General features: G+C 39.2%; 3 protein-coding genes and 2 long non-coding RNA genes across 5 annotated transcripts in view; 2 read left to right on the top strand and 3 right to left on the bottom strand.

Annotated features, from left to right (window-relative positions):
• LOC131016333 (uncharacterized) overlaps window positions 1–4,523 on the top strand; it is a 609,307-nt gene extending 604,784 nt beyond the window's left edge. The window contains exon 2 of the mRNA XM_057945025.1: window positions 4,196–4,523. The gene's annotated coding sequence lies outside the window, so the exon portion shown is untranslated. The remainder of the gene's footprint in view (window positions 1–4,195) is intronic.
• On the top strand, window positions 234–1,564 carry LOC131016336 (non-specific lipid transfer protein GPI-anchored 5-like). Its single transcript, XM_057945028.1, has 3 exons — window positions 234–835; window positions 1,019–1,129; window positions 1,307–1,564. The coding sequence occupies exons 1-3, from the start codon at window positions 511–513 to the stop codon at window positions 1,417–1,419; spliced, it is 549 nt and encodes a 182-aa protein (XP_057801011.1). The 5' UTR covers window positions 234–510; the 3' UTR covers window positions 1,420–1,564.
• LOC131016329 (pentatricopeptide repeat-containing protein At4g21190-like) lies at window positions 1,494–4,338 on the bottom strand. The gene is made up of 6 exons (XM_057945017.1): window positions 4,205–4,338; window positions 3,603–3,690; window positions 2,637–2,735; window positions 2,419–2,562; window positions 2,129–2,341; window positions 1,494–1,945 (listed from the first exon to the last, which is right to left on the bottom strand). Exons 2-6 carry the CDS (start codon window positions 3,687–3,689, stop codon window positions 1,610–1,612), a joined length of 879 nt encoding a protein of 292 aa, XP_057801000.1. The 5' UTR covers window position 3,690; window positions 4,205–4,338; the 3' UTR covers window positions 1,494–1,609.
• Window positions 4,524–7,722: 3,199 nt separating the features above from the next.
• On the bottom strand, window positions 7,723–8,820 carry LOC131016303 (uncharacterized). Its single transcript, XR_009098915.1, has 2 exons — window positions 8,607–8,820; window positions 7,723–8,259 (listed from the first exon to the last, which is right to left on the bottom strand). It is a non-coding gene; the product is annotated as an uncharacterized LOC131016303 (long non-coding RNA).
• An 8,444-nt stretch (window positions 8,821–17,264) lies between these two features.
• Window positions 17,265–18,362, bottom strand: LOC131016302 (uncharacterized). The gene is made up of 2 exons (XR_009098914.1): window positions 18,149–18,362; window positions 17,265–17,801 (listed from the first exon to the last, which is right to left on the bottom strand). It is a non-coding gene; the product is annotated as an uncharacterized LOC131016302 (long non-coding RNA).
• Between the last annotated feature and the right edge of the window lie 7,695 nt (window positions 18,363–26,057).

Below are 26,057 nucleotides of genomic sequence, written 5' to 3'. Positions count from 1 at the left end.
CGAATCATTGGAGATGCTCTAAGTTGTGTTTCGTTGTCAACAACAACTAATTACTTGACATTTTTGTATGTTTCATATATTCCTACTTTATTTAGTTGCTAAAAATAACGTATATAATTCAGAACATGATATCATAGAGAAATAATTTCAAAGTTTGTTGAAGTCGGATGAGCAAATGCAGCGGTCGCATCGCATATACACCTTAAAAAACCAAGCTTATCCCTAAAGAAAATGATTGTTTCTTTAAATATTAGAATTCTGAAATTTGATAAAAGAAGATATTTAGGAATCAATTAAGCAACTGATGATAGGGAGAATTTACCTAACCATCAAGTGAAGTATCTATCTAAAAAAACTCAAATTTAATAATAACTCATATATAGTTTAGGAAAAGTTGGGCAACCAAGAAGTGATCTACTGAAATAATCCTCATGTTAAATAGCGTTTATCACTCTGTTGTAGCAGATAATTGAAGTAACCAACGTTATTTTCCTCAAAATATTTGGACAAATGGGTAGTAAAAGCTGCAGAATTTGGTCATTCCTAGTGTTTGCAGTAATGGTAAGCAGAGGAGGCAGGGGTGAGTCTGCAGGGTGCTCGAACAACATGATAAGCGGCCTATCCTCGTGCATAAGCTACCTGAGAGGGAACTCGTCGCGGCCGTTGCCATCGTGCTGCGCCTCTCTGGCCAACGTCCAGCAGGCGCAGCCCGAGTGCATCTGCCCGATGCTCACCAATAATGGTGCAAGCGCCACTCTCGGCACTGCCATCAACCGGACTCTTGCAATGGCCATGCCCGCCACCTGCAAACTTCCAACTCCTCAATGTCATGATGGTATGTTTTGGATTGCATTTGATTGGATAAACTTTGCTTACAAAAATTTATAACAACCTTTTTATTTTACGAGGTAAGGTAATGAGGAGACTTCAAAAATCACTTATTCAAATATTTGTAAAATATAGGTTGATCATTTCTTTGAACTTAATCCTAAAATTAATGTGGTCTACTCTACTCCAGATGTTGGTAATGGAGGTGCAGCAAGCTCGCCTGCGGTGTCGCCGCCGTCGGACGCCTCCTCCCCGTCCCCGCCTTCAACAGCGGAAGCGCCAACCTCTGATTTCGATTCAGGTACACCCATTTTGCAATATGACTTGAATTCCAACTCGAACACATGCATTTTAGGGAAATCAAAGAAGCCTATATTTGAATATAAGCTCAAAAGCAATTAAAACAATCATAAAATTGTGTTTGAAATACACAATAGGTGTAGAATGATATCTGTATTCTAATTAACAATTGGTACAGGTTCGAAGACAGTTCCGGTTCCGAATATTGATACATCTGATGCGACAACATCATCGATCTACCTTATATTCATGGCTGCTTGGATCATCGCCACGTCTCATTTTCAATATTAATTTTTCCCTTCTAATTAATTATTCATGCTTCTTGTAACATATTAGCATGCGTTTAATTCTTTCTTTTCGTCTTCTCAACACTCGGAATAATAAGATTTTGGTGGATTATGCAGAAGCATAATCTATCATTTGTTCACAAAGAAAAGATGGTGCGAGTTTATCAAAACTCGTCGTCAATAAAATACAATTATCAATCTGTAAGGGTTTCAGGCAGATACAAGTTATTTTCATCATCACAGTTATCACTACAAACCTCTGCAATCTCGTGCAGCTCAACCGCATCACTACTAGCTTCTATGTCACAACTATTTGCCTCATTGTTGTTGCTTTCAGTTTGCTCGGCAAATTTGCTTCTTATCTTCACACGCTTACCTTTAATATATCGGTATTCCCACTTTGGTGGAGGATACTTCCTGTTCAATTTTTCGTATTTGTCCAGCATGTCGAGTTTCTTGAAAACTTCCCCCACCATTGTCACAATTGGCACGTTTGGCCTGATACCCAGCTCTTCCATGTCAGCAAATATCTGCAAGGACAACAAAAGAGGAAGACGAGTTAGCCATCTAATTTTAACATGTGCTGAAGGAGGCAATGGAACCAGGGATAGGAATAAAGTATTTATTATAACGATGAACACATTGAATTCCTATTAACCAAAAGGAAAAAAGCCTCTGTGTTTGAGAGATTGAGAAGTGAAACAGGGATGCACCTCAAACATCTTCCCATGCATTTCTCTCTGATAGTAGATAGAAATCATCCTCTCAAAGAACATGCGCGGCATACTTTCTATGTTCCGAGTAAACAATGTTTGCCATAGTTCTTCAGCCTCCTCAATCCTTCCATCCTCGGCCAAAGCATTTAGCAAAGTGTAATAGCTTCCCATAGTTCTTCCTTGTCCTTTGCTTAGCATCCATTTCGTCACCTGGGAGTCGAGTGGTGATTAAATCAAATAATTGAATCTAGAAACAGAGGAAATACAGTTAAAGAGCATGAATGTACCTGAATTATCCTCTTCCACTGCTTCTCATTTTCAAGACTTTTTAAAGCTTTCTTCACAGTAATCAAGGGAAATTCTAGTTCCCAAGCAATGAAGGAATCAAGAGCTCCATATACTTCCTCTTTGACATTTGATAATCCCTTTATCTGAAGTGGGTAACAGAAATAAATCAAATTCTACTTTTACCCAGAAATAGAGATCATGATGGTCGAAAGCTCACACATTCGACAAACTTTCGGGACTTTGAAATGGTCCCTATCCGTTTTTTGGTTTTCCATACGCGAGGGTACCTTGGTCGAGGACCTTTAGCAGCGCATTCCTGCAAAATATTACTAATGCATTTAATGTCATCAATTCATTGTATCATATTCAAGGATGATTTAGACTAAGCATTGAAAACCAAATAAGGCAATAATAATTCAGCCGCACCATCTCTTCCGATGGATATTATTATATCCTTGTTCCCTTCAACCCCTGCTATGTGATGGATTTTTCCAACCTCAAAAATGTAACTATAATGTTAAATTCTTCTATGAGCAGTTTTAAGATATGCCCACCTTTGTATACATAGTATATATTATATGCTTAAACAATCTATACGGATATATTAATATATACAATGATTTTAATAATCTAGCAGAGAGATGTCAAACCAAACATCTTTCTAGATCATTTTAACAACCACAAGACCAAATCATCAACATGATTTTGCTCCTACTGATAATTAGTGTCCCCATGCAGTCATTCAGTCCCGCGTTGCATTGTTCGTTGAAATTCAGTACCAGGCCAAGCTTTTCCACTTGATGTTATTGCGATTTTATTGTCCCACCAATCCCTCTATGCATGCAATTCACGTTCACCCAAGAACAATCTGTTTGTTTAACAAACTGCCAACTACCTCGTACATTCATTTGGCATTGGAAGACTTTATATTAGACATAAAAATGTTAAGACTTATGTGCCATATCTTATAAACAGAGAAAGGAGAATTAATAAGAAAGAAAAATTGCATACATAATATGAGTCGTAATTCTCCCTCAGCAAAAGAAGAATAAAGGACACATGGTATATTGTTTGCATTGAAGAACCCTCAAGCTAATCATACGTATAGCAAAAGATAATACCACTAATGCAAAGGTTGAAAAAGAAAATTAGAGAAGAAAATATATTCAACAAAAAAACTTACCACCGGACATCGATACCGATTATTCCCAAATACAACTGTCTGCAATCCTATATTGATAGTTACAAGAGAATGCCTCAAACTTAGCATCCTACAATTGAAAGTACATATTCCTTTAGGCAATTAAACAGAATAGAAAAATAATACAAGATTCATAACTCAGCTATTCAACTATCAACATCTAAAACTCAAGAGATGAGCAAAATTAATCACCCAGAGAAATTTACGACCTATCCAAAACGGAAGTAAATTAATTCCACTCACAAACTCCCGGAGCTTAACTAAGATTCGAATTGAAGCTGAAATCACTACAATTCTTTGAAATTTGTATGTGTAACAACAAATTCAATAGCGAGTGCAGGTTTTACAATGGCAAGGAAATCTATCTATCTATCTATACTAATATTAAAGCAAGGTTTTCAGCTGCCAATTTTTCCCGCCAAGTCACACTTCCTTTAATCTACTGAATAATTATCTGTTGGGTAATAGGTTATTTGAATTTTGAATATTCTAAGTCAGGTTTACCATCTATAAATAGCAGCAATAAATATGAATTCTTCACTTCCACATCTCAGCTCCCACATTTCAAATTGCAGTCGATTTACCTGCTATTAGGCGTTGGGTTGGGGAGGTGTCGGCAAGAGTTGCCAGACGGATGGGCCGAGGCCGGAGGAAGCAGGACGACGAAAACTGATAGGCTGCAGCTGCACAGTGAGGCGGAGCACGACGCAGGCTGTTGCTGTAGAGATTTCGAGGCGAGCGGCGTGGGCCGGAGGGGGCGACGAGCGGCGGAAAACAGAGAGAGATTGCAGACGAGCTGAGCTGGTAGCGTGAGAATAGGAAGAAATAGGGATTAGAGGCGTCATGTCTGTGAACCTAATAAAGAGATGTCTGTGAACCTAATAAAGAGATATAGTCTTTTTACTCCATTATTTATGCTCCCTCCGTCCACTAATTCATGACCTAAGTAGCAAAACACGAGTTTTAAGAAAAAGTGTATTTTTATTAGTTGAGTGGAAAAAGGGACCCACAATTAATGTACTTATTATTTATTAGTTGAGATGAGAAAAAGTGTATTATTTTGAGACCCACAAATTAAATATAAATAAAAACTGATTATATTAGAGGTAGACCTATTTTTTATTTTATAATGATTATATTTATTTTAAATTTTGTTTTTGATTGTTGAGTTTTTTTTTTTTTTTTTTTTTTTTAGCTTTAGATTTTGGGCTAATTAAGTATGGACTTTTAATACTTTTATAATTTGAAATTTGAACTTTTAAGAACCCAAAATTTTAAGTGTTAATAGGGGAATCTACCCACTTCAATAAAATGTCTTGCAAAACTACCCACTTTCAAAATCAAAGACCGAAAAGCAAGTTTGATGGTGATGGGTTGCTTGGTTTTTTGTGTAAAAGTTGATGATGATGGAAATTGTGTAAGAGTTGTGTAAGAATACAGTTAAAATTGGTACAAAATGTGAGAAAACGTCACTTTCATGCATTATAAGATTAAATAGATTTGCAAATTTTGAATAAATTAGGGGACGTTTGTGTGTTACAAACATTAATACGAAGGCCAAAAAAATCACGAATATGTCAATTCTTAAGAATTTTTTTTTTTGAAACCAGTGAACCATGTATCCGCCAGTAATTCGTAGCCGGCCGAAGTAGCCGCTGAAGTTTGTGACCGGCGGCTACTATTCAACGGCTACTAATTACTGGCGGATACTTGTGTTATTCGCTTTAAAAAAAATACTTTGTTCATAATTAGCATGATTGTGAATTTTTATCCTTCGTGATTTTTTATTGTTACATATGCACCGTTATTTTTAGATTTTTATTTAATTTTACAAGGGGAAATATGAGAGATAGTGAAATATGTACAGTACAAGAAGTACACATGGATGGGAAATATGAGAGATAGTGAATCTGCCAAAATTTGGATTATAGTGGGGGTAATAACACTCACTTTATGCATGATTTGACTACACATAAAATAATAGACTTGCACATAAAATAATAAGAAATTATATACCAATTATTTGGAAATTCATATATTCGGTAATGAAATAATATTATATAGCCAAAACGTAAAGTATCCGCCATTAAATTATTTGATTTATCAGTAGCCGCTAACAAAAAATATATGGCGGCTACTGGGTCTTTTGTATGATTTTCTGGCGGATACTTGGTCTGTGAGGCAGAAAATATTATTTTATGTCAAATTATGTATAATTGTTAATTTTTCAGCTTGTTATGAATGTTTAAATATAACATACGCATTCCTCTTTTGTATTTGTTGCTTTTTTTTTTGTTAATTTTTTAGTAAAAAATTAAAAGTACATACTGAGAAGGTGACTCTGCAAAAATTTTGGTTGTAGTGGGGCATTAATGCTAATTTTATGCATGTGTGAGGTGACATGCAATAATAGATTGAAGCCGTATTGAATGAACACTACACTTCACGTGAACTTTTTTGTAAGGAATCAAGTTTAGTCCTTATAAGTCTGCATTTGTGAATGACCAAAACACAAATTGAAATACTCACATTGAATTTCAGAAGGGGTGGAATTAAATCTACCCACTTCAATAAAACATCTTACAAAACTACCCACTTTGAAAGTCAAAACCGAAAAGTACACTTGATGGTGATGGATTGCTTTGTTTTTTGTAAAAGTTCTTACACTTTTCTTACACAAGTACAATTGTGTAAGAAAATGTGTAAGATAGGTAGTTAAAAATGCACAAAAGCAGATAAATGTGCAATTATTGTAAGATGATTGACGTATAATACCCTAAGTTTGAAAATAATGAAGGTAAGTTTGTGTATAATAAAACAGTAATACGGGGATGTAAAAAATTGTACTTTAAGTATATTTGGAAACAAAAAAAAATTCTAAACCTAATGTATACATTATCCGCCAGTAAACAATAGCCGTTCGCAATAGCCGCCGGGTTTTTTTATCCTGGCAGCTATTTCTAGCGGCTATTGTTTACTGGCGGATAATGTATACATTAGGTTCAGAATTGTTTTTTGTTTCCAAATATACTTAACGTACAATTTTTTACATCCTCCTATTACTTTTTTATTATACACAAACTCCGTTTAATTTTGTATTCTTTTTTAAAAATATATTCTATGAAGTAGAAATACATAATAGGCTTGTATTTAGACAAATTTGGATCATAGTGGTGTAATAAGTCTCGAATTTTTGATTTTATTTTATTTAACATGAATTAATATAGCCTAACACATAAAATAATAGAAAATATTGGATAAAAAAAATGTATAATCATATATTATGAAACAGTAAAATATTAGAGAGCCTACCACATACGTATCCGCCAGTAATTCGTATCCGCTAGAATTAGCCGCGTGAAAGAAACCCTAAGCGGCTACTTCTAGCGGATACTTTTTACTGGCGGATATAAGTACCATGTCATTTATAACTGGTTTTTATATCACAATATATATAAATCTTATTTATTAGAGTTCATATTAATGGTTGTTGTATTTTTTTTCAATTTTGAAGAACTAAAGCTAGTTCAATTGTGATTGGACAATTCAACCGGCAACTCTAGTATGGGAATCTATAGGCTTTGCAGAAAAGTGTAATTCACGGGTATTGGAACTTGGGCACGGCTTTTGTGGGTTTCTTTGACCACATTGAAGATTTGATAAGGCCGAAATCTTGGGTAGGGCCCATTAGGCTAACTTTTTATGTTAAATTAGGGTAGAATTTTTTAGAAGCAGCCGCACCATCACCACATTCAAGCGGATACTGTAGTAGCCCGCTCTTTTATTTATGATTAAGATTAGTAAATGCGATATTTAATTATTGCATCCTCCAGTAATGTTAATCCAGCTGAGATTCTGAATTAGATATTTCCACGTGAAATGATCGTGATTTATTCATTGAGCAGACAATTATTTATTTTTCAGAATGATAACTGACTTAGCAAAATCAGGTTATTAATTTTATATGCTATAGAATATTATTTCCATCTATTATTGTTATTCAAGTCGTGGATTATTTCGGCTTGTGAAGCGAATTAAATCTACGGATCCAATTTAGATTCATTCTACGAGTATCACGATATTAGTAAGGCAGGAAATCAAATATCGAATAACAAGATTTATTAGAGTATTCAGTATAGTAGCAAACTAGAGATTGTATTACATTTTCAGATACCCAAATACACCATTAAATAGCAAGACTAGAATTAGTATTGCAGATACTAATAGTAAGATATAAAATGACCATGACCAACACTGAAGAATTTCATTAGTCACACCCACAACTCTACACTATCTATTACAAACATCACTCAATTCCTAGCCTACTCCCTACATTCCTATTATTACGGCAGCAACAAGAAAGAAAAGGAAAGGCATGCGTGTGGGAACAAACAAGCTGTCAATCAGCCACAACTTTACCTATTCTCTCTCAAGGCTTTCACATGGCATAGAGGACTAGATATTCAAGATTAGCTACCAAATTCACTCCTTTAATAATTCAGCAGCAAACTTCCTTCATACCACTCCCATTCTACACTAAAAACTTCACCAAAAGAAAGAAAGACTTCATTTACTGCTGCCGACTTCAAAGGATGTAAGCTTTGGCTTTAATTCCTCCACTTCCTCCCTGAATTTCAGCCTGCATTTAATAGGGAAACAATACACAATTCATTTCAGCTATCTTCTCATTGAGACCAATTCAATGGCAATAGACAGCCACCGACACCAAGCATTTGCAGGTGAATACTAAACTCAGCTCTTCATGCATCATACCATCACATACATGTTTGAATAGAAATATAGAGGTGTAAACATTTATATATGCTTATGGACCCAGCAGTCACACGTAAAGAAATCAGTTTGTATATAAATCTTCTTAAAATCAAATATACACACTCTTATATTCAATTCAAAGATCTAATCTTTGAATTGATTTTAATACTTTTGACTATTGATTCTTATTTTCAACACCTACAGCCACCCTACCTCTGTACCATCTCCGTAGAGTGCTCAAGTGTTCAGCCAACAACCATTCCCTCTTAGTCTTAAACCTCCAGCCAGCAATCTCACTTCATTCTCTCCCATTCCACACTAAGGACTTTTGAGAGAGAAACAGAAGAATTTGCTGCTGCAAGACTTCAAATGAGTTTGTCTCCACGAGAATCAATAGCAACACAGCAGCCACCCAACACAAAACAATCAAGGTATTCTTTTTCTCTAATCAGTATGCTTCCTTCCATATTATACATTTCATTTCCCATCAAGCTTGTCCTGTTCATAAGATAGTACAATGAATAAGAGGAAAAGTATGATCATATCATCCACATATAATCTATAGACTAGATACAGACTCTTAAGCCTTATGCTTAGTTTTAGTGGAAGCATAAACTGTGTTAAACCAATAGAACACCAAAGCTATGAGAATTTCCTATTTACATAATAGCATTAAGTTTGAACTTAGCTTCAGCCGGACCAGGGAGAGTGCGACGGCGGCGAAGCTCCCGCCACTCGTCGAAGGCCCAGAGAGACAAGAGGGCGAAAATGGTATTGGCCATCGAACTGGCAGCGGCGATTTATGATGGGAGAGAGAGAGTACCAGCCGGCGCTTGGGCGCTGACCACGCCATAGAACAAACTCAGGCAGCTAAACTTCAGCCGGCCTCGCCGATTCTACAACGGCGGCGGTAGATTCCAAATAAAGGAGGAGAAGGGGAACCTCCTTCGCCGGAAAGAAACCACAGCAGCAACGACGATTGTTGGTAAAGAGCTAGGGCTCAAATTTTTGCAAGAAGGGTGCAAGGTGAATCGAGGAATTAAAAGAAAAGAAGAAAATAAAGAGAGGAGGGCAGATGGAGCGACGACCTCGCCGGAAAATCAGAGTTTCGGCGGCGTGTTATGATGGAGGAGATAGAGCTAGGGCTCGGATTGGGCGTGTGGAAAGGGACGACGCCAGATGGTAGGCAACTACCACGCCTGGAGTAAGACGCGGTGGAAGAACCGACCTCGCCGGAATCTCAGAGCCACGATGAAGGCGGCGGATTTCATGGGTGAGAAATGGAGAAGGAAAATGGATGAGTTTCAGGCGAAAAAAATTGAGAGAGAGAGCCGAAAATTTGAGAGAGGGAGTAGATTTGGGCTGACTTTTCCTTTGGTCTGGGCCCCTCTATTTTTTTTAGTTGGGCCGAAGAAGTCAGTTTTGATTGGGCCGAAAACAGGGTGAATTTCTTGGGCTGAAGCTGTTAATTAATTGGACTAATGCTTTTATTAAGTGGGTTGTCCCTCTTAAATAGTTTCCAGGCCCAGTTTCTTTTATTGATTGGACAGTAGATTACCGCATTATTTATTTAGCCCGATTGTATATTAATTTAGATTAGTCTATTAATTGGACTTAGTTAATTCTATTTATTGAATAATTTAGAATGAGATATTAGCTAATAAGTGGGTTAACAAACCCTGAAGTGAGTGGATTAATTAAGTTTATTAATTCAATCTCCTAAGACGAGTTTTAATCCGATAGTCAAGATTTATAGTAGAATTTCTTGAATTATTACTTCATGATAATAATCACTAGAATAAGAAGTCATGCATAGTTATTTTATACATTCTCGTTCATTTGAGAATTATCATCGAGTTAAAGTCTTATATTATATTCTCGCATTAAAGGTCAGGCGCGAGAGTAAAAGCTATTCAGGAGTAACTAAGCTATAGCAAAGGTTTGCTTATAAGGTGGGCATTACTTTCATATATATCAAATGAGTTTAAATGTTACGTTCAAGCAAGTTATTTCATGATAAAATCTTTGAGTTAAAGTTATTTCAAGTATTGTCTTGCCATAAAATGTTTAAATTTTAGTATGATATCTATCTGCTTTGGCTTTGCCAATGATGCAATCGAATTCGGGTCCTGAGCAGTTGATAGCTATCCTGCTAGGACTAGTGTACACCAATGACCGTGAGTCATCTAGCGGGTTGGCCGGTCAAGTGTTTGTGAGAGGTGGCCACCTCTCCGGCACAAGTTCCAGATATGATAGATTACAAGAGAACTTAGTCTGCAGACGAACTTTAAGAATCACAAATGAACTTAGTAAGCTTGGGCCTATTTAGCTAAAACTCCCTTGCTGTACTGTTTATGATGGCATGACAATTTACAGTTTTACGAAGCATGTTTGTGTTTATACTTAGGCATACGTGCCCACTGAGTACTATCGTACTCAGCCCTGCATATATTTCTAAATGTGTAGGTTGAGCAGTGGCTGATGAAGATGAAGTGAAGAGCGGAGCTTTTGTCAAAAGTTAAATGAATGAACTCTTGGATACATGTCTTCATACATGTAATCAGATTATGTTATTCCGCTGCGTATTCTTAAGTAATAAGTCTTTTGAATTAAGTCGGATTCATCCGAACTTACTAGTTAATTGAATCTTTGTGGCTAAACATAAGATATATTATAAATGTCCCCTTCGCTGTCAAAGATTAAGTTCAATCCTTCATTATATATAATTACCCTTTCTATCCCCGCTTCTAATCTTCCTCCCTTAGTCATGGTTTTTTTTCGGCTTAATTATCCTTAATTAAGTCCGGTCGTGACAGAATGGTATCAGAGCAGTTCGTTTGCTCTGAATCCAAGAGTTACCCAATTAGTCCTAGAATAGATATTAGTATAAAAGTGTCAGTCGACAAAAGCTCAGCACTTCATCACATCGTCATGCTCAACAAGAAAGAAAGCGGTAATGATTTTCAAACGTTGAAAAGTTCACGTTTCATGTGAATGTATTGATGCTTACATTCAAGTTTTATGCTTTATTGATTGATTAGATATCTCAATAAACTTAGATACATTAACAATGCATTATCACTGTTACAAGAAGAACAATACAAATTAGAAACTCAGTTATCTTTCACTATAGCTATAGTGACGAGCCAAGAAAGAGGAAGAGAATCAAATGTCACTTGAGAAGACACGAGAATCCAATGGAAGCAATGCAAGCAGAGTGCCACGTACGAGTCAGTGACACGGGCATAGTGCTTCATTCAGGATGTTCACGCGTGATAGAACACCGAATCGACTATTGCCTTATTTGATGATAGATCACGTGAGTCATTGCTCGTAGCAACAAGTGTGACTTATGTAATCAGTTAGGTATCGCATAATGAGCTAAGACTCATTTCTAACTCTCGATTATCACCAGTTATGGCATGAAGAGAACCTTCATGATTTATGTTCGAACTTCAGAGTCAGACTCACATGCAGTTATAACGCTTTGTGTATGATGTTATAGCATTGCGATTAGAACTGCCAGCTTACAGTTTCAGATATTCGGAACCTTTATGATTACAATTACCTATTACATTACACGTGAGCATGATTTAGAATCCCTATTGATTACGATCACCTGCTACAATTTGAAAGGAGGATAGGTGACATGGGTAACTAAAAGTTACCAACCACTATGACTAGAAAAAAATCTATACAAGTGCGTAAGACGGGAGGAGTTCCTGAAGATGATTTGGAGTTTAACAAGAGCTAGAAATATCGACAACGGTTCGATGCTAAAGTTAAGAGATTGAGATTATGATGAGAGACTAAGTAGGTTAAGTGTGCATACCTTAGTCGATCAGAGACATTCCCCAGTTAGAACATTTTGGATTATTAAACATTCAGTTTAGTAGCCAGAATGCAAGCATTGACTAAGGTCATTCCATGACTTAGTATTTTGTGTAGTGACCCATACCTTGTAAAGATGCTTATAGAAGCAAAATTCATTTCCTGGTGGAAGGTAAGATGATTCGGAAGGTCTTCCGCAAGGGCATGGGAACATGGTTACATTCAAGTGCTATGTGAAAGAACGCTAAGTACTAGAAGTACTACTACCTTAAGATCATTTAGAAGAAGATTGTGGAATAAGTTTGAATACAGATGAAAGGTTTTACGTTGCTTATAGAAGATTTTAAGAAAGGATGTTGATTGTAGAAACCAGACTTCAAGTTTGAGAATCCCCAGAACATTCTCAAGGATATATTTCAAATATTAAGAAGAAAGGAGAGACTTTTAGACCAGAAGCACCTTTTGCAGCCAAAAAAAAAAAAAAAAAAAACCCCACCAGGTTCGGAAAAGTATTTCCGTGTGACTGAGAAGTAATTATGTTGGACCTGGCCAGTCCACATGATCAAAATCTCAGTAGTCGTCATATATGGGTTTCTATACCTACATATTTTAAACCTTCATCTGAAAAGCCAATCGGGTTCAGACTATTAGGTCATTTCATTTCGACCTTTAAGCCAATTCATTTCTACCCTATGGTTATTCCTTTTCAATTGTTTGACAAATTATTGAAACACTTCGCCTAATTATCATTCATGATTTCAGTCATTGTGATTTGTTAGCCGTTAGCAGCTTTTCTTTGACCTAAAGACAAAAAGAGTATCCACCAGATTATATCAGTCAGACACTTATGTTTCAACCCAAAGGTTAAGCACGTGATGCAACGAGACCATCTCTTATGTGTTTAGTAGGATGTTATTGTGTATTCCCGGAAATGTTAATTGTTCTGATGCTTTTGTATGCTCCTACGTTGGCTTAGTTATTTTGACTAGTATTAGTACAAAACGTTGGTCCAAAAGGTGTTCCATGACCAAGTTCCTTGTGATAGCTTGCTAGATAGTCAGTTCATCATGTGTAGTACCTGGATAGATCAGCAGATCCAGATTCAGATGTTGATGAAATAGTCTCTATCGAACCAACTTTCCATGTTTATTTAGCGACTTTATCGGTCTTTTGCGACAAGTCACTTCTGCCATGTTTACTTGTATGCTTTCATAAGAGAGAGTGCGAGCAAGATTTGAGGATCCAGAAACAATTTACAGATTGTATGTCAACTCATCAGTATGCCACCAAAACGAGGGCGTCCAAGAAGAGGGGAAAGAATTCCCCAAAACGATGAAAGAGGCCCAGTACCAGGGCCGAACAAAACATAGCCCCACCACCCATACAACCATAATGTAGAATAGAAGAACTATTCTACGATATAACCCACTTGTCAGCTTCAGTGGAATAGAAGATCCAGCGGAGGCTAAGACTTGGGTACAAGCTATTGAGTGCATCTTCAAATTCTTGTGTTGCACATATTAGGAACGTCTTAGTTGCGTACCCTTTCAACTGACTGGGTCAACTGACTTTTGGCGGGAAGCAAGAAGAAAGACAACGATAGCTGAGCAGTTAGGGAATTTTACACGGGAACTTTTTAAGACGAAAATATATGACAAGTACATACCCAAAAGCTATCACAAGAAGAAGGAAAGTGAGTTTTACCATCTAAAGCAGGAATAGATAACGCTACTTCAGTATGGTAGAATGTTCTACGACATGTCGTGGTATATGCGCCAGAACAAATAGATACAAATGAGAAAGTGACTAAAAAAACAAAAATTAAGTACCGGCCTAAGGCACAAGATCAGGATGATTTTGGCAAGCAATTGGGGATTAACTTACACGGAATCGCATAGCAGTGCGATAGACATTGAGGCAACAATGCCGAGAGAAAGACCAATAGCGACACCTATCCTAGCACCTCCGTATGCACAACTCAGAACTTTAGAGGAAAGAAAAAAAGAGGGGGAGGGGAGAGATAGCAGTAACTGCAAGCGAAAAAGATGTCATAGCACGGGCAATCATCCCATCAACCGGGGTATGAAAGCTAGGGTACTACTAGACAGATAAAGGATAACCAGCAGAGGATCCTGCCCTTCCCAGAGTGTAACAAGAACCATGAGAGATGCTGCAAGAGTGGCAATGAAGGCTGTTACACAACAGCCAGAAAGGCATTATGCAAATCGTTGCCCGAATAAGCAACAAGAGACGTGTCTAAGGCTGAACCCGCTTGTCCAAGCTCTATATCTGCAAGCAATCCAAGGTTTGCCCCAACCACACCGGGAGTAGTACTTACGACAACAACATCATCATCATCAACAACAACAACATGGATGGCCCCATAATGCTAGGGCTTATGCTATGAAACAAAAGCAATCCGAGAAGAACTAGGGAAAACTTGGCAGGTATGGGCATGCTACAACAATACTCATGTTGTACTTCTGTTTGATACGGGTACTCCACATACTTTCGTAGCAAGCGCGTATGTTGACACTCTAGGACTTAAGCAGGAAGTGCTAATCAGGATTTGAGTATATCTCCACTAATAGGAGGAATGACAATAGTAACACATGGGAGCTCGAACTTAGAATTGATCATAAGATCACTTAAGGTTGTAGTGAATAACTCATATGTTATACAAATAGAAGGCGTGGATATAATCTTAGGAATTGATTGGCTAGTTGGGAACTATGCCCCTATCATTTGCAACGAAAGATAAATTTCTTTTCGACCCCTTGGAAAGGAACTGACACGCTCCTATGGAATCAAAATGGGCAAGAGAGAGACATTCATCTCCACCTTTAAAGAAATAAAGATGACACATTGAGAATGTGTATAGGCTATAGAGAGTTGAACAAGGTGACACTCAAGAACAGGTATCCACTACCGAGGATAGACGACTTGTTCAAGCAGCTTAGAGGAGTGAGTGTGTTCTCAAAGATAGATTTAAGGTCTAGGTACCATCAACTAAATTCGACAAGAAGATGTACCCAAGATGGTCTTTCGAACCAGATATAGAAGCTATGAGTTCGAGTGGTGTCATTTGGATTGACCAATGTACCAGCCGTGTTTGTGGACCTCATGAACTGAGTGTTCCACCCATACTTAGACAAGTTTGCCTTATTTTTTTTTATGATATCTTGATCTACTCGAAGAACGAGAAAGACCACGAGGAACACCTGAGAATAGTCTTAGAAACATTGAGAACAAAACATCTTTATGCCAAGATCAACAAGTGCGAATTTAGGCTCCGTGAAGTCACGTTTTTGGGGTATATTGCGTCATGTGAAGGGATAAAAGTGGACCCTGAAAAAAAAAAAAAAAATTTTGTGTATCCCACACGATGAGAAACTCAAAGAGGAGATAATGAGTGAGGCTCATGACCCGCCATATACTGCCCACCCAGAAAGCACAAAATGTATCAGGACTTGAAAGGAAATTGTTGGCGAAAAGATATGAAGAAAGATATAGCTTCATTTGTGAGAGATGCTTAACATGCCAACAGGTGAAGATTGCACCAAAGACCATATGGAAAGTTACAGCCATTGGAGATTCTGGAATGGAAATGGAAGCACATTACAATGGATTTTGTGACCAGTTTACCCAAGTCGTAAAGGGAAAACATTGCCATTTGGAAAATAGTGAATCGACTCACAAAATACGTTCCTTTTATACCGATACCGATAACATACGGATCGGATAAGCTAGTCCAATAAAATATGTGAGAAATTATGCGTCGCACGGTATACCTGTGTCAACAACTTCAGGCTGAGATTCGAAGTTACGTTTAGATCCTGGATGAACATGCAAAGGAACTAGGCACAAAGTTAATTTCAGTGTCGCCTTCCACCCACGAACACATGGGTAGTTGAGAGAACAATTCACTCTCGAAAACATGTTAAGAGTAGTTGTACCAGACAGAGTTAGAAGTGAGGAATCAGCGTGGCCATCGATTGAGTTTGCCTACAATAATAGCTATCGGGTAAGTGTCGACATGACGTCTTATGAGGCATTATATGAAAAAAAATGCATATCACCATTTTATTGGGATAATATAGGTGGAATGAGGATTTTAAGACCAGACACTGTCAATGAGATAATCGAGATAGTCAGAAAAAAAAAAAAAAAAAAAAAGAGGCACAAGATAGATATAAATCTTATGCTAATACGCGCTTAATTGAGTTGCATTTTGAAGTGGGAGACAAGGTCTTCCTAAAGATTTCTCCTTCCAAGGCAATAGTTAGGTTTCACGACAGAGAAAAGCTCAGACCCCGATTTGTGGAACCACATGAGATTTTAGAGAAAATAAGCCTGTAGGACTATAGATTGGCACTACCACCAAGTTTCAGGAATATCCACAATGTTTTACCACATCTCAACTCAGTAAGTATGTTTTCGATCCGAAGCACGTGATCCACCAAAACAAAGTTGTCCTTAGCCCAAATATGAGTTAAAAAAAAAAAAAAAAAAAAAAAGCCAAAAGCCACCTTGGATCCAAAAGGCGCAATGAATGAGCCTATCAATTAGTGAAAGTCCCATGAAGACACCATGGATAAGAAGAAATTACGTGGGAACTTGAAAGCAAGATGAGAGAAAAATATCATAACTTTTGTGATGATATGCAAATTTCGGGACGAAATTTTTTTTAAGAGGGGTAGTATGTAGTAGCCCGCTCTTTTATTTATGATTAAGATTAGTAAATGCGATATTTAATTATTGCATCCTCCAGTAATGTTAATCCAGCTGAGATTCTGAATTAGATATTACCACGTGAAATGATCGTGATTTATTCATTGAGCAGACAATTATTTATTTTTCAGAATGATAACTGACTTAGCAAAATCAGGTTATTAATTTTATATGCTATAGAATATTATTTCCATCTATTATTGTTATTCAAGTCGTGGATTATTTCGGCTTGTGAAGCGAATTAAATCTACGGATCCAATTTAGATTCATTCTACGAGTATCACGATATTAGTAAGGCAGGAAATCAAATATCGAATAACAAGATTTATTAGAGTATTCAGTATAGTAGCAAACTAGAGATTGTATTACATTTTCAGATACCCAAATACACCATTAAATAGCAAGACTAGAATTAGTATTGCAGATACTAATAGTAAGATATAAAATGACCATGACCAACACTGAAGAATTTCATTAGTCACACCCACAACTCTACACTATCTATTACAAACATCACTCAATTCCTAGCCTACTCCCTACATTCCTATTATTACGGCAGCAACAAGAAAGAAAAGGAAAGGCATGCGTGTGGGAACAAACAAGCTGTCAATCAGCCACAACTTTACCTATTCTCTCTCAAGGCTTTCACATGGCATAGAGGACTAGATATTCAAGATTAGCTACCAAATTCACTCCTTTAATAATTCAGCAGCAAACTTCCTTCATACCACTCCCATTCTACACTAAAAACTTCACCAAAAGAAAGAAAGACTTCATTTACTGCTGCCGACTTCAAAGGATGTAAGCTTTGGCTTTAATTCCTCCACTTCCTCCCTGAATTTCAGCCTGCATTTAATAGGGAAACAATACACAATTCATTTCAGCTATCTTCTCATTGAGACCAATTCAATGGCAATAGACAGCCACCGACACCAAGCATTTGCAGGTGAATACTAAACTCAGCTCTTCATGCATCATACCATCACATACATGTTTGAATAGAAATATAGAGGTGTAAACATTTATATATGCTTATGGACCCAGCAGTCACACGTAAAGAAATCAGTTTGTATATAAATCTTCTTAAAATCAAATATACACACTCTTATATTCAATTCAAAGATCTAATCTTTGAATTGATTTTAATACTTTTGACTATTGATTCTTATTTTCAACACCTACAGCCACCCTACCTCTGTACCATCTCCGTAGAGTGCTCAAGTGTTCAGCCAACAACCATTCCCTCTTAGTCTTAAACCTCCAGCCAGCAATCTCACTTCATTCTCTCCCATTCCACACTAAGGACTTTTGAGAGAGAAACAGAAGAATTTGCTGCTGCAAGACTTCAAATGAGTTTGTCTCCACGAGAATCAATAGCAACACAGCAGCCACCCAACACAAAACAATCAAGGTATTCTTTTTCTCTAATCAGTATGCTTCCTTCCATATTATACATTTCATTTCCCATCAAGCTTGTCCTGTTCATAAGATAGTACAATGAATAAGAGGAAAAGTATGATCATATCATCCACATATAATCTATAGACTAGATACAGACTCTTAAGCCTTATGCTTAGTTTTAGTGGAAGCATAAACTGTGTTAAACCAATAGAACACCAAAGCTATGAGAATTTCCTATTTACATAATAGCATTAAGTTTGAACTTAGCTTCAGCCGGACCAGGGAGAGTGCGACGGCGGCGAAGCTCCCGCCACTCGTCGAAGGCCCAGAGAGACAAGAGGGCGAAAATGGTATTGGCCATCGAACTGGCAGCGGCGATTTATGATGGGAGAGAGAGAGTACCAGCCGGCGCTTGGGCGCTGACCACGCCATAGAACAAACTCAGGCAGCTAAACTTCAGCCGGCCTCGCCGATTCTACAACGGCGGCGGTAGATTCCAAATAAAGGAGGAGAAGGGGAACCTCCTTCGCCGGAAAGAAACCACAGCAGCAACGACGATTGTTGGTAAAGAGCTAGGGCTCAAATTTTTGCAAGAAGGGTGCAAGGTGAATCGAGGAATTAAAAGAAAAGAAGAAAATAAAGAGAGGAGGGCAGATGGAGCGACGACCTCGCCGGAAAATCAGAGTTTCGGCGGCGTGTTATGATGGAGGAGATAGAGCTAGGGCTCGGATTGGGCGTGTGGAAAGGGACGACGCCAGATGGTAGGCAACTACCACGCCTGGAGTAAGACGCGGTGGAAGAACCGACCTCGCCGGAATCTCAGAGCCACGATGAAGGCGGCGGATTTCATGGGTGAGAAATGGAGAAGGAAAATGGATGAGTTTCAGGCGAAAAAAATTGAGAGAGAGAGCCGAAAATTTGAGAGAGGGAGTAGATTTGGGCTGACTTTTCCTTTGGTCTGGGCCCCTCTATTTTTTTTAGTTGGGCCGAAGAAGTCAGTTTTGATTGGGCCGAAAACAGGGTGAATTTCTTGGGCTGAAGCTGTTAATTAATTGGACTAATGCTTTTATTAAGTGGGTTGTCCCTCTTAAATAGTTTCCAGGCCCAGTTTCTTTTATTGATTGGACAGTAGATTACCGCATTATTTATTTAGCCCGATTGTATATTAATTTAGATTAGTCTATTAATTGGACTTAGTTAATTCTATTTATTGAATAATTTAGAATGAGATATTAGCTAATAAGTGGGTTAACAAACCCTGAAGTGAGTGGATTAATTAAGTTTATTAATTCAATCTCCTAAGACGAGTTTTAATCCGATAGTCAAGATTTATAGTAGAATTTCTTGAATTATTATTTCATGATAATAATCACTAGAATAAGAAGTCATGCATAGTTATTTTATACATTCTCGTTCATTTGAGAATTATCATCGAGTTAAAGTCTTATATTATATTCTCGCATTAAAGGTCAGGCGCGAGAGTAAAAGCTATTCAGGAGTAACTAAGCTATAGCAAAGGTTTGCTTATAAGGTGGGCATTACTTTCATATATATCAAATGAGTTTAAATGTTACGTTCAAGCAAGTTATTTCATGATAAAATCTTTGAGTTAAAGTTATTTCAAGTATTGTCTTGCCATAAAATGTTTAAATTTTAGTATGATATCTATCTGCTTTGGCTTTGCCAATGATGCAATCGAATTCGGGTCCTGAGCAGTTGATAGCTATCCTGCTAGGACTAGTGTACACCAATGACCGTGAGTCATCTAGCGGGTTGGCCGGTCAAGTGTTTGTGAGAGGTGGCCACCTCTCCGGCATAAGTTCCAGATATGATAGATTACAAGAGAACTTAGTCTGCAGACGAACTTTAAGAATCACAAATGAACTTAGTAAGCTTGGGCCTATTTAGCTAAAACTCCCTTGCTGTACTGTTTATGATGGCATGACAATTTACAGTTTTACGAAGCATGTTTGTGTTTATACTTAGGCATACGTGCCCACTGAGTACTATCGTACTCAGCCCTGCATATATTTCTAAATGTGTAGGTTGAGCAGTGGCTGATGAAGATGAAGTGAAGAGCGGAGCTTTTGTCAAAAGTTAAATGAATGAACTCTTGGATACATGTCTTCATACATGTAATCAGATTATGTTATTCCGCTGCGTATTCTTAAGTAATAAGTCTTTTGAATTAAGTCGGATTCATCCGAACTTACTAGTTAATTGAATCTTTGTGGCTAAACATAAGATATATTATAAATGTCCCCTTCGCTGTCAAAGATTAAGTTCAATCCTTCATTATATATAATTACCCTTTCTATCCCCGCTTCTAATCTTCCTCCCTTAGTCATGGTTTTTTTTCGGCTTAATTATCCTTAATTAAGTCCGGTCGTGACAGATACTGAATTTTTTCGTGTGAGAGTGAGAAGCAGCCGCTGCTTCATTTTTTCAAACGAGGAGTTCATTCGGTCTTTCATCAAATCCATTCACGCCATGGCTTCTTCTTCATACCAAGTAAGTATACTACATTTTTAAAATAATCACGTTTTTAAAATTCACGGTTTACTGTATTATGCATAAAATAATAATGTTTTTTAGGTTATTCAGAATTTAAAAATTTATAGCATATTAATTAAAAAATATAGAACCATAATTAAGTAATATCCGCCAGTAATTAAGTTTTTTAAGAAGTAGCCGCCGGGTTTTTTCAAACCCAGCGGCTACTTCTTAAACATATTATTTACTGGCGGATATTACTTAATAGTGGATCTATATTTTTTTATTTATGTTTGTAGTAATTTAATAGTTAATTATTCATTATTATTAGTTGATGTTCGTTAATTCATTATGTTTTGTAAATTGAGTTATTCATTATGTTTATAGTATTGAATTTTGTTTTGTACTTGTAAGATAATGTTAGATATATATGTTAGTTATATATGTTTTGTATGTGTTAGATACGCCTGTTGAATTTATTTGTTTTGTATTTGTATAGTATTGAATTTTGATTTAGATATATAGTATTTATATAGTGTAGTTGAGGATTGTTACAAGTTTGAGTATAGTTTCAGTGTTGTTAGAATTTTTATTTAGTTGAAGCATATTTAGATATATTTAATCGTCTATTTAGATCATTAGGCTAATTTTACTGTATTACGCATAAAATAATAACGTTGTTTGGGTTATTCAGAATTTAAAAATTGATAACATACTAATAAAAACATATAGAACCATAATTACCTGATATCCGCCAGTAATTAATTGTTTTAAGAAGTAGCCGCCGGGTTTGAAAAAACCCAGCGGCTACTTCTTAAAACAATTAATTACTGGCGGATACTTGTTTATTGTGGTTTTATATTTTTTTATTTATGTTTCTAGTAATTTAATAGTTAATTATGCGTTATTATTAGTTGATGTTTGTTAATTCATTATGTTTTGTAAATTGAGTTATTTTTTGTATTGAATAGGTCCGTTATTCGAGGCCCGAGCAAATCAATCGTCCAACAGTTGAGATCAGTTCGTACAACAATATCAGTTACCTATCGACAGTAGTCCAGAGACTAAACGACATTGGCGGTTTTGCACTGGAGAATACGTTCAGGCAGGGGTGCTTTGGGGATATGTTGGATTGGCAGCCGGGCCAGAAGTGCAATGCTGCATTGCACCATATTGTCTCTCGTCATCTTCAGATCACGGCCTTCGATGAGGATGATGAGATCTCCTTCTACATCAACGGGAGGAAGGTTGAGTTTACTCCGAGAGATTTCGCTCTCGTGACAGGATTGTCCTTTGGGGATGATCCTTTTGACCCCGAGGCTGAGCACGATCTGAGCGAGGCACGGACATTTAGAAAATTTTGCCGCTCTAAGGCGGTGTCAGTGCGGGACCTGGCGGCTATATATTTCGACACCGGCAATCTAGTAAATGACCCCGACGGCGGGTTGTACCTCCGTGTGGCCCACTTGTTGGTGCTACACGCATTTGTATTAGGAGTGGACGTGCGACGACCCGTGCAGTCCTGGACTTGGAAGCTGGTGGATGATTTGCCGGCCTTTTCCAGATTTCCTTGGGGATCGTGCGCGTATAGGAGCTTGAACTACAGGTTGAATCACAGCACAATCAAAAAGGATTGTAAAAAGTATCACTTCTACGGTCCTTTTTGGGCCCTATTCATTTGGGGTCTTGAGAAAATTCCCGGATTGGGCCCAGCCATAGCCATATGCAATGCGGGGGTTTACCCCAGATTTCGGAGGTGGACGTTCGTGAAGACCAAGTTGGATGGGTTACAGAGTTTTTTTGAGTCTCCGGTAATAATTTAGTTGTTTATTTGTTAATATTATTTTATTTTATGAATATTAATGTTTAACTACATTTTTTTTGTTTCTAGGAGAACGGGATATTGGAGATGATCCCCGATGAGTACGAGGCCACGACATCTTACTGGCTATCGGTGGCAGGCGGCAATGCCGGGATAGGGGTTCGAGTACCAGAGCCGGCAGTCTTTGGTCATAGGCAGCCTCAGGCGCGCTACACTGGTGGGGACCACAACGAGGATGCTCCTGAGCATCAACCTCGGCGTCGCAGTATGAGACAGGATACTGGCAAGCGCCCGAGGGGACAAATAGTGGACACCTCATCGAGCAGCAGCCATCACGATCAGAGCATTGGGGGCGATCACCCCGTTGATTCTGGTCGAAGGTCTCACAGTCACAGAGCCCCGAGGCCTAGGCACGAGGATGCTCCTGCACCATCACAGTGGAGCGAGGAGGATTGGCAGCGCATGCAGCACATGATGCGCGAGAGTGAGGGTCGGATAGCGAGGAACGTGGAGGACAGCCTGTTCAGGAGGCTTAAGAATTGGTTCGAGGACAAGTTGGATGCTATGCGTTGCCGATGCTCGTATAGCACTGATGTTCACGTGCCTAGAGCTGCTCCACGATCTCACTCTGACAGGAGACGTGAGCCCCAGCCCGAGCCCGACTCCGATCCGGCGCAGCCTACATCCTCAGAGGCCCCATCGCATCACCGATCCCCTGCACACGAGTCTCCTGCACGAGAGGTGGGACAGACTACTGGTGATGCCATGCACACCCCGCAGTGGCAGCATGATCCTTTTGGACACCCGACTAGCTTTGGGCATGTGCAGACTCCGCACATGGGTGTCCACCACATGCCCCTATTCGAGGCGTCCAGTTCTTATGGTGGGCCACGCTACTCGTGGACTGAGCCGGGCACGAGTTCAGCATACCCTTTTGAGCCGGCCCGTTCTTCGGCTCCGATCATGACTCGAGATGAGATGAACGAGTATTGGAAGCAGTTTACAGGGGTATGTTGTCGTTGCATTAAATTTACAAGTCATTTAATTTAAATTATGTCAACATTGTTTAAGCCGGCCCGTTCTTCGGTAAACTCAGGCGTGACAAGATGCACGCAGGTCGAACTTGCACTTATCAGAGTGCTTGCACTTGTAATAGAGGCGTCCCTGATCTGAGCGTACAACTTTTGCCTCAGCCCCTTGCTTCATATTCCAGAAGCCAACAGCAAGGACCAATTCTTCTTTACTGTTGTAAAAAGAGTTCTTCCCCAAATCAGCAACTCTGGACAGCTCACTCTCGCGAGCAACGAGCGAAGTCGTGGCGTCCACTGGAATCAACGGAACTATCCAATTAGATAGATCACCGGTCGAGTCCGTCGGATTTCCGTGACGGGTTCTACTTTGTCGGATCCAACCTGCTCGCTCGGTCGCCGTGAACTCTATCAGATCATCGTCTAATAAATCCTCAGAGGCGGCAGAATCTGTGCCCGACTCGTTCGTTGGATCGTATTCTTCGTCTTCTTCATCGGAATCGTCATCAGGTTCTTCGGCTTCGTCTTCAGGTTGTACGGCTTCATCCGTCCGCACCTGGTTGAATCTCCCGCACATTTTATTCAGATTCCATGCGGATTCGTCCAACGGTTGCCCATCCCATGAAAAGTACTGTGTTGGAGGCGCGCTCTCGCGAGCATGATACGACGTCTCATACTGACTAGATTGTGCTTCATCATCTCCGTATCCCGAAGCCTGGCCAAAATCAAAAGTAGGGATGTACGCTTCTTCGACCGGGTCATTGTTCTGCTCAACGTACACCATGGGATATTCGGCAGTTTCCAACAAGCCTTGCACATCATCGTCGTCACTTATTACGCATTTCGTCTCCCTTCCAAATCGATTGGTCGCCAAATAATACAATTGATAGTTCGGGCTCAACGAATGCGTTGTCATTACATTGTTGATGCTGTATATCAGGCTCGCAACTGTTTCATTTAAGAGGGGAAGGACCTCCGTAGCCCCGCCAACATAGTATATACCATCGACGACTCCGTTGTATCTCACATATATGTATCTCACGAATTCCATCTATAAAACCACATAAAATATAGTATTAAAATACGCTTAAAAAGTTCAACGACAACATACCCCTGTAAACTGCTTCCAATACTCGTTCATCTCATCTCGAGTCATGATCGGAGCCGAAGAACGGGCCGGCTCAAAAGGGTATGCTGAACTCGTGCCCGGCTCAGCCCACGAGTAGCGTGGCCCACCATAAGAACTGGACGCCTCGAATAGGGGCATGTGGTGGACACCCATGTGCGGAGTCTGCACATGCCCAAAGCTAGTCGGGTGTCCAAACGGATCATGCTGCCACTGCGGGGTGTGCATGGCATCACCAGTAGTCTGTCCCACCTCTCGTGCAGGAGACTCGTGTGCAGGGGATCGGTGATGCGATGGGGCCTCTGAGGATGTAGGCTGCGCCGGATCGGAGTCGGGCTCGGGCTGGGGCTCGCGTCTCCTGTCAGAGTGAGATCGTGGAGCAGCTCTGGGCACGTGAACATCAGTGCTATGCGAGCATCGGCAACGCATAGCATCCAACTTGTCCTCGAACCAATTCTTAAGCCTCCTGAACAGGCTGTCCTCCACGTTCCTCGCTATCCGACCCTCACTCTCGCGCATCATGTGCTGCATGCGCTGCCAATCCTCCTCGCTCCACTGTGATGGTGCAGGAGCATCCTCGTGCCTAGGCCTCGGGGCTCTGTGACTGTGAGACCTTCGACCAGAATCAACGGGGTGATCGCCCCCAATGCTCTGATCGTGATGGCTGCTGCTCGATGAGGTGTCCACTATTTGTCCCCTCGGGCGCTTGCCAGTATCCTGTCTCATACTGCGACGCCGAGGTTGATGCTCAGGAGCATCCTCGTTGTGGTCCCCACCAGTGTAGCGCGCCTGAGGCTGCCTATGACCAAAGACTGCCGGCTCTGGTACTCGAACCCCTATCCCGGCATTGCCGCCTGCCACCGATAGCCAGTAAGATGTCGTGGCCTCGTACTCATCGGGGATCATCTCCAATATCCCGTTCTCCTAGAAACAAAAAAAATGTAGTTAAACATTAATATTCATAAAATAAAATAATATTAACAAATAAACAACTAAATTATTACCGGAGACTCAAAAAAACTCTGTAACCCATCCAACTTGGTCTTCACGAACGTCCACCTCCGAAATCTGGGGTAAACCCCCGCATTGCATATGGCTATGGCTGGGCCCAATCCGGGAATTTTCTCAAGACCCCAAATGAATAGGGCCCAAGAAGGACCGTAGAAGTGATACTTTTTACAATCCTTTTTGATTGTGCTGTGCTTCAACCTGTAGTTCAAGCTCCTATACGC

The sequence above is a fragment of the Salvia miltiorrhiza genome, chromosome 3 (genome assembly GCF_028751815.1).
Source record: "Salvia miltiorrhiza cultivar Shanhuang (shh) chromosome 3, IMPLAD_Smil_shh, whole genome shotgun sequence".
Classification (NCBI taxonomy): Eukaryota; Viridiplantae; Streptophyta; class Magnoliopsida; order Lamiales; family Lamiaceae; genus Salvia; species Salvia miltiorrhiza.
Note: the sequence above shows the minus strand (reverse complement) of the source record. Positions and strands in the feature narration are given on the sequence as shown.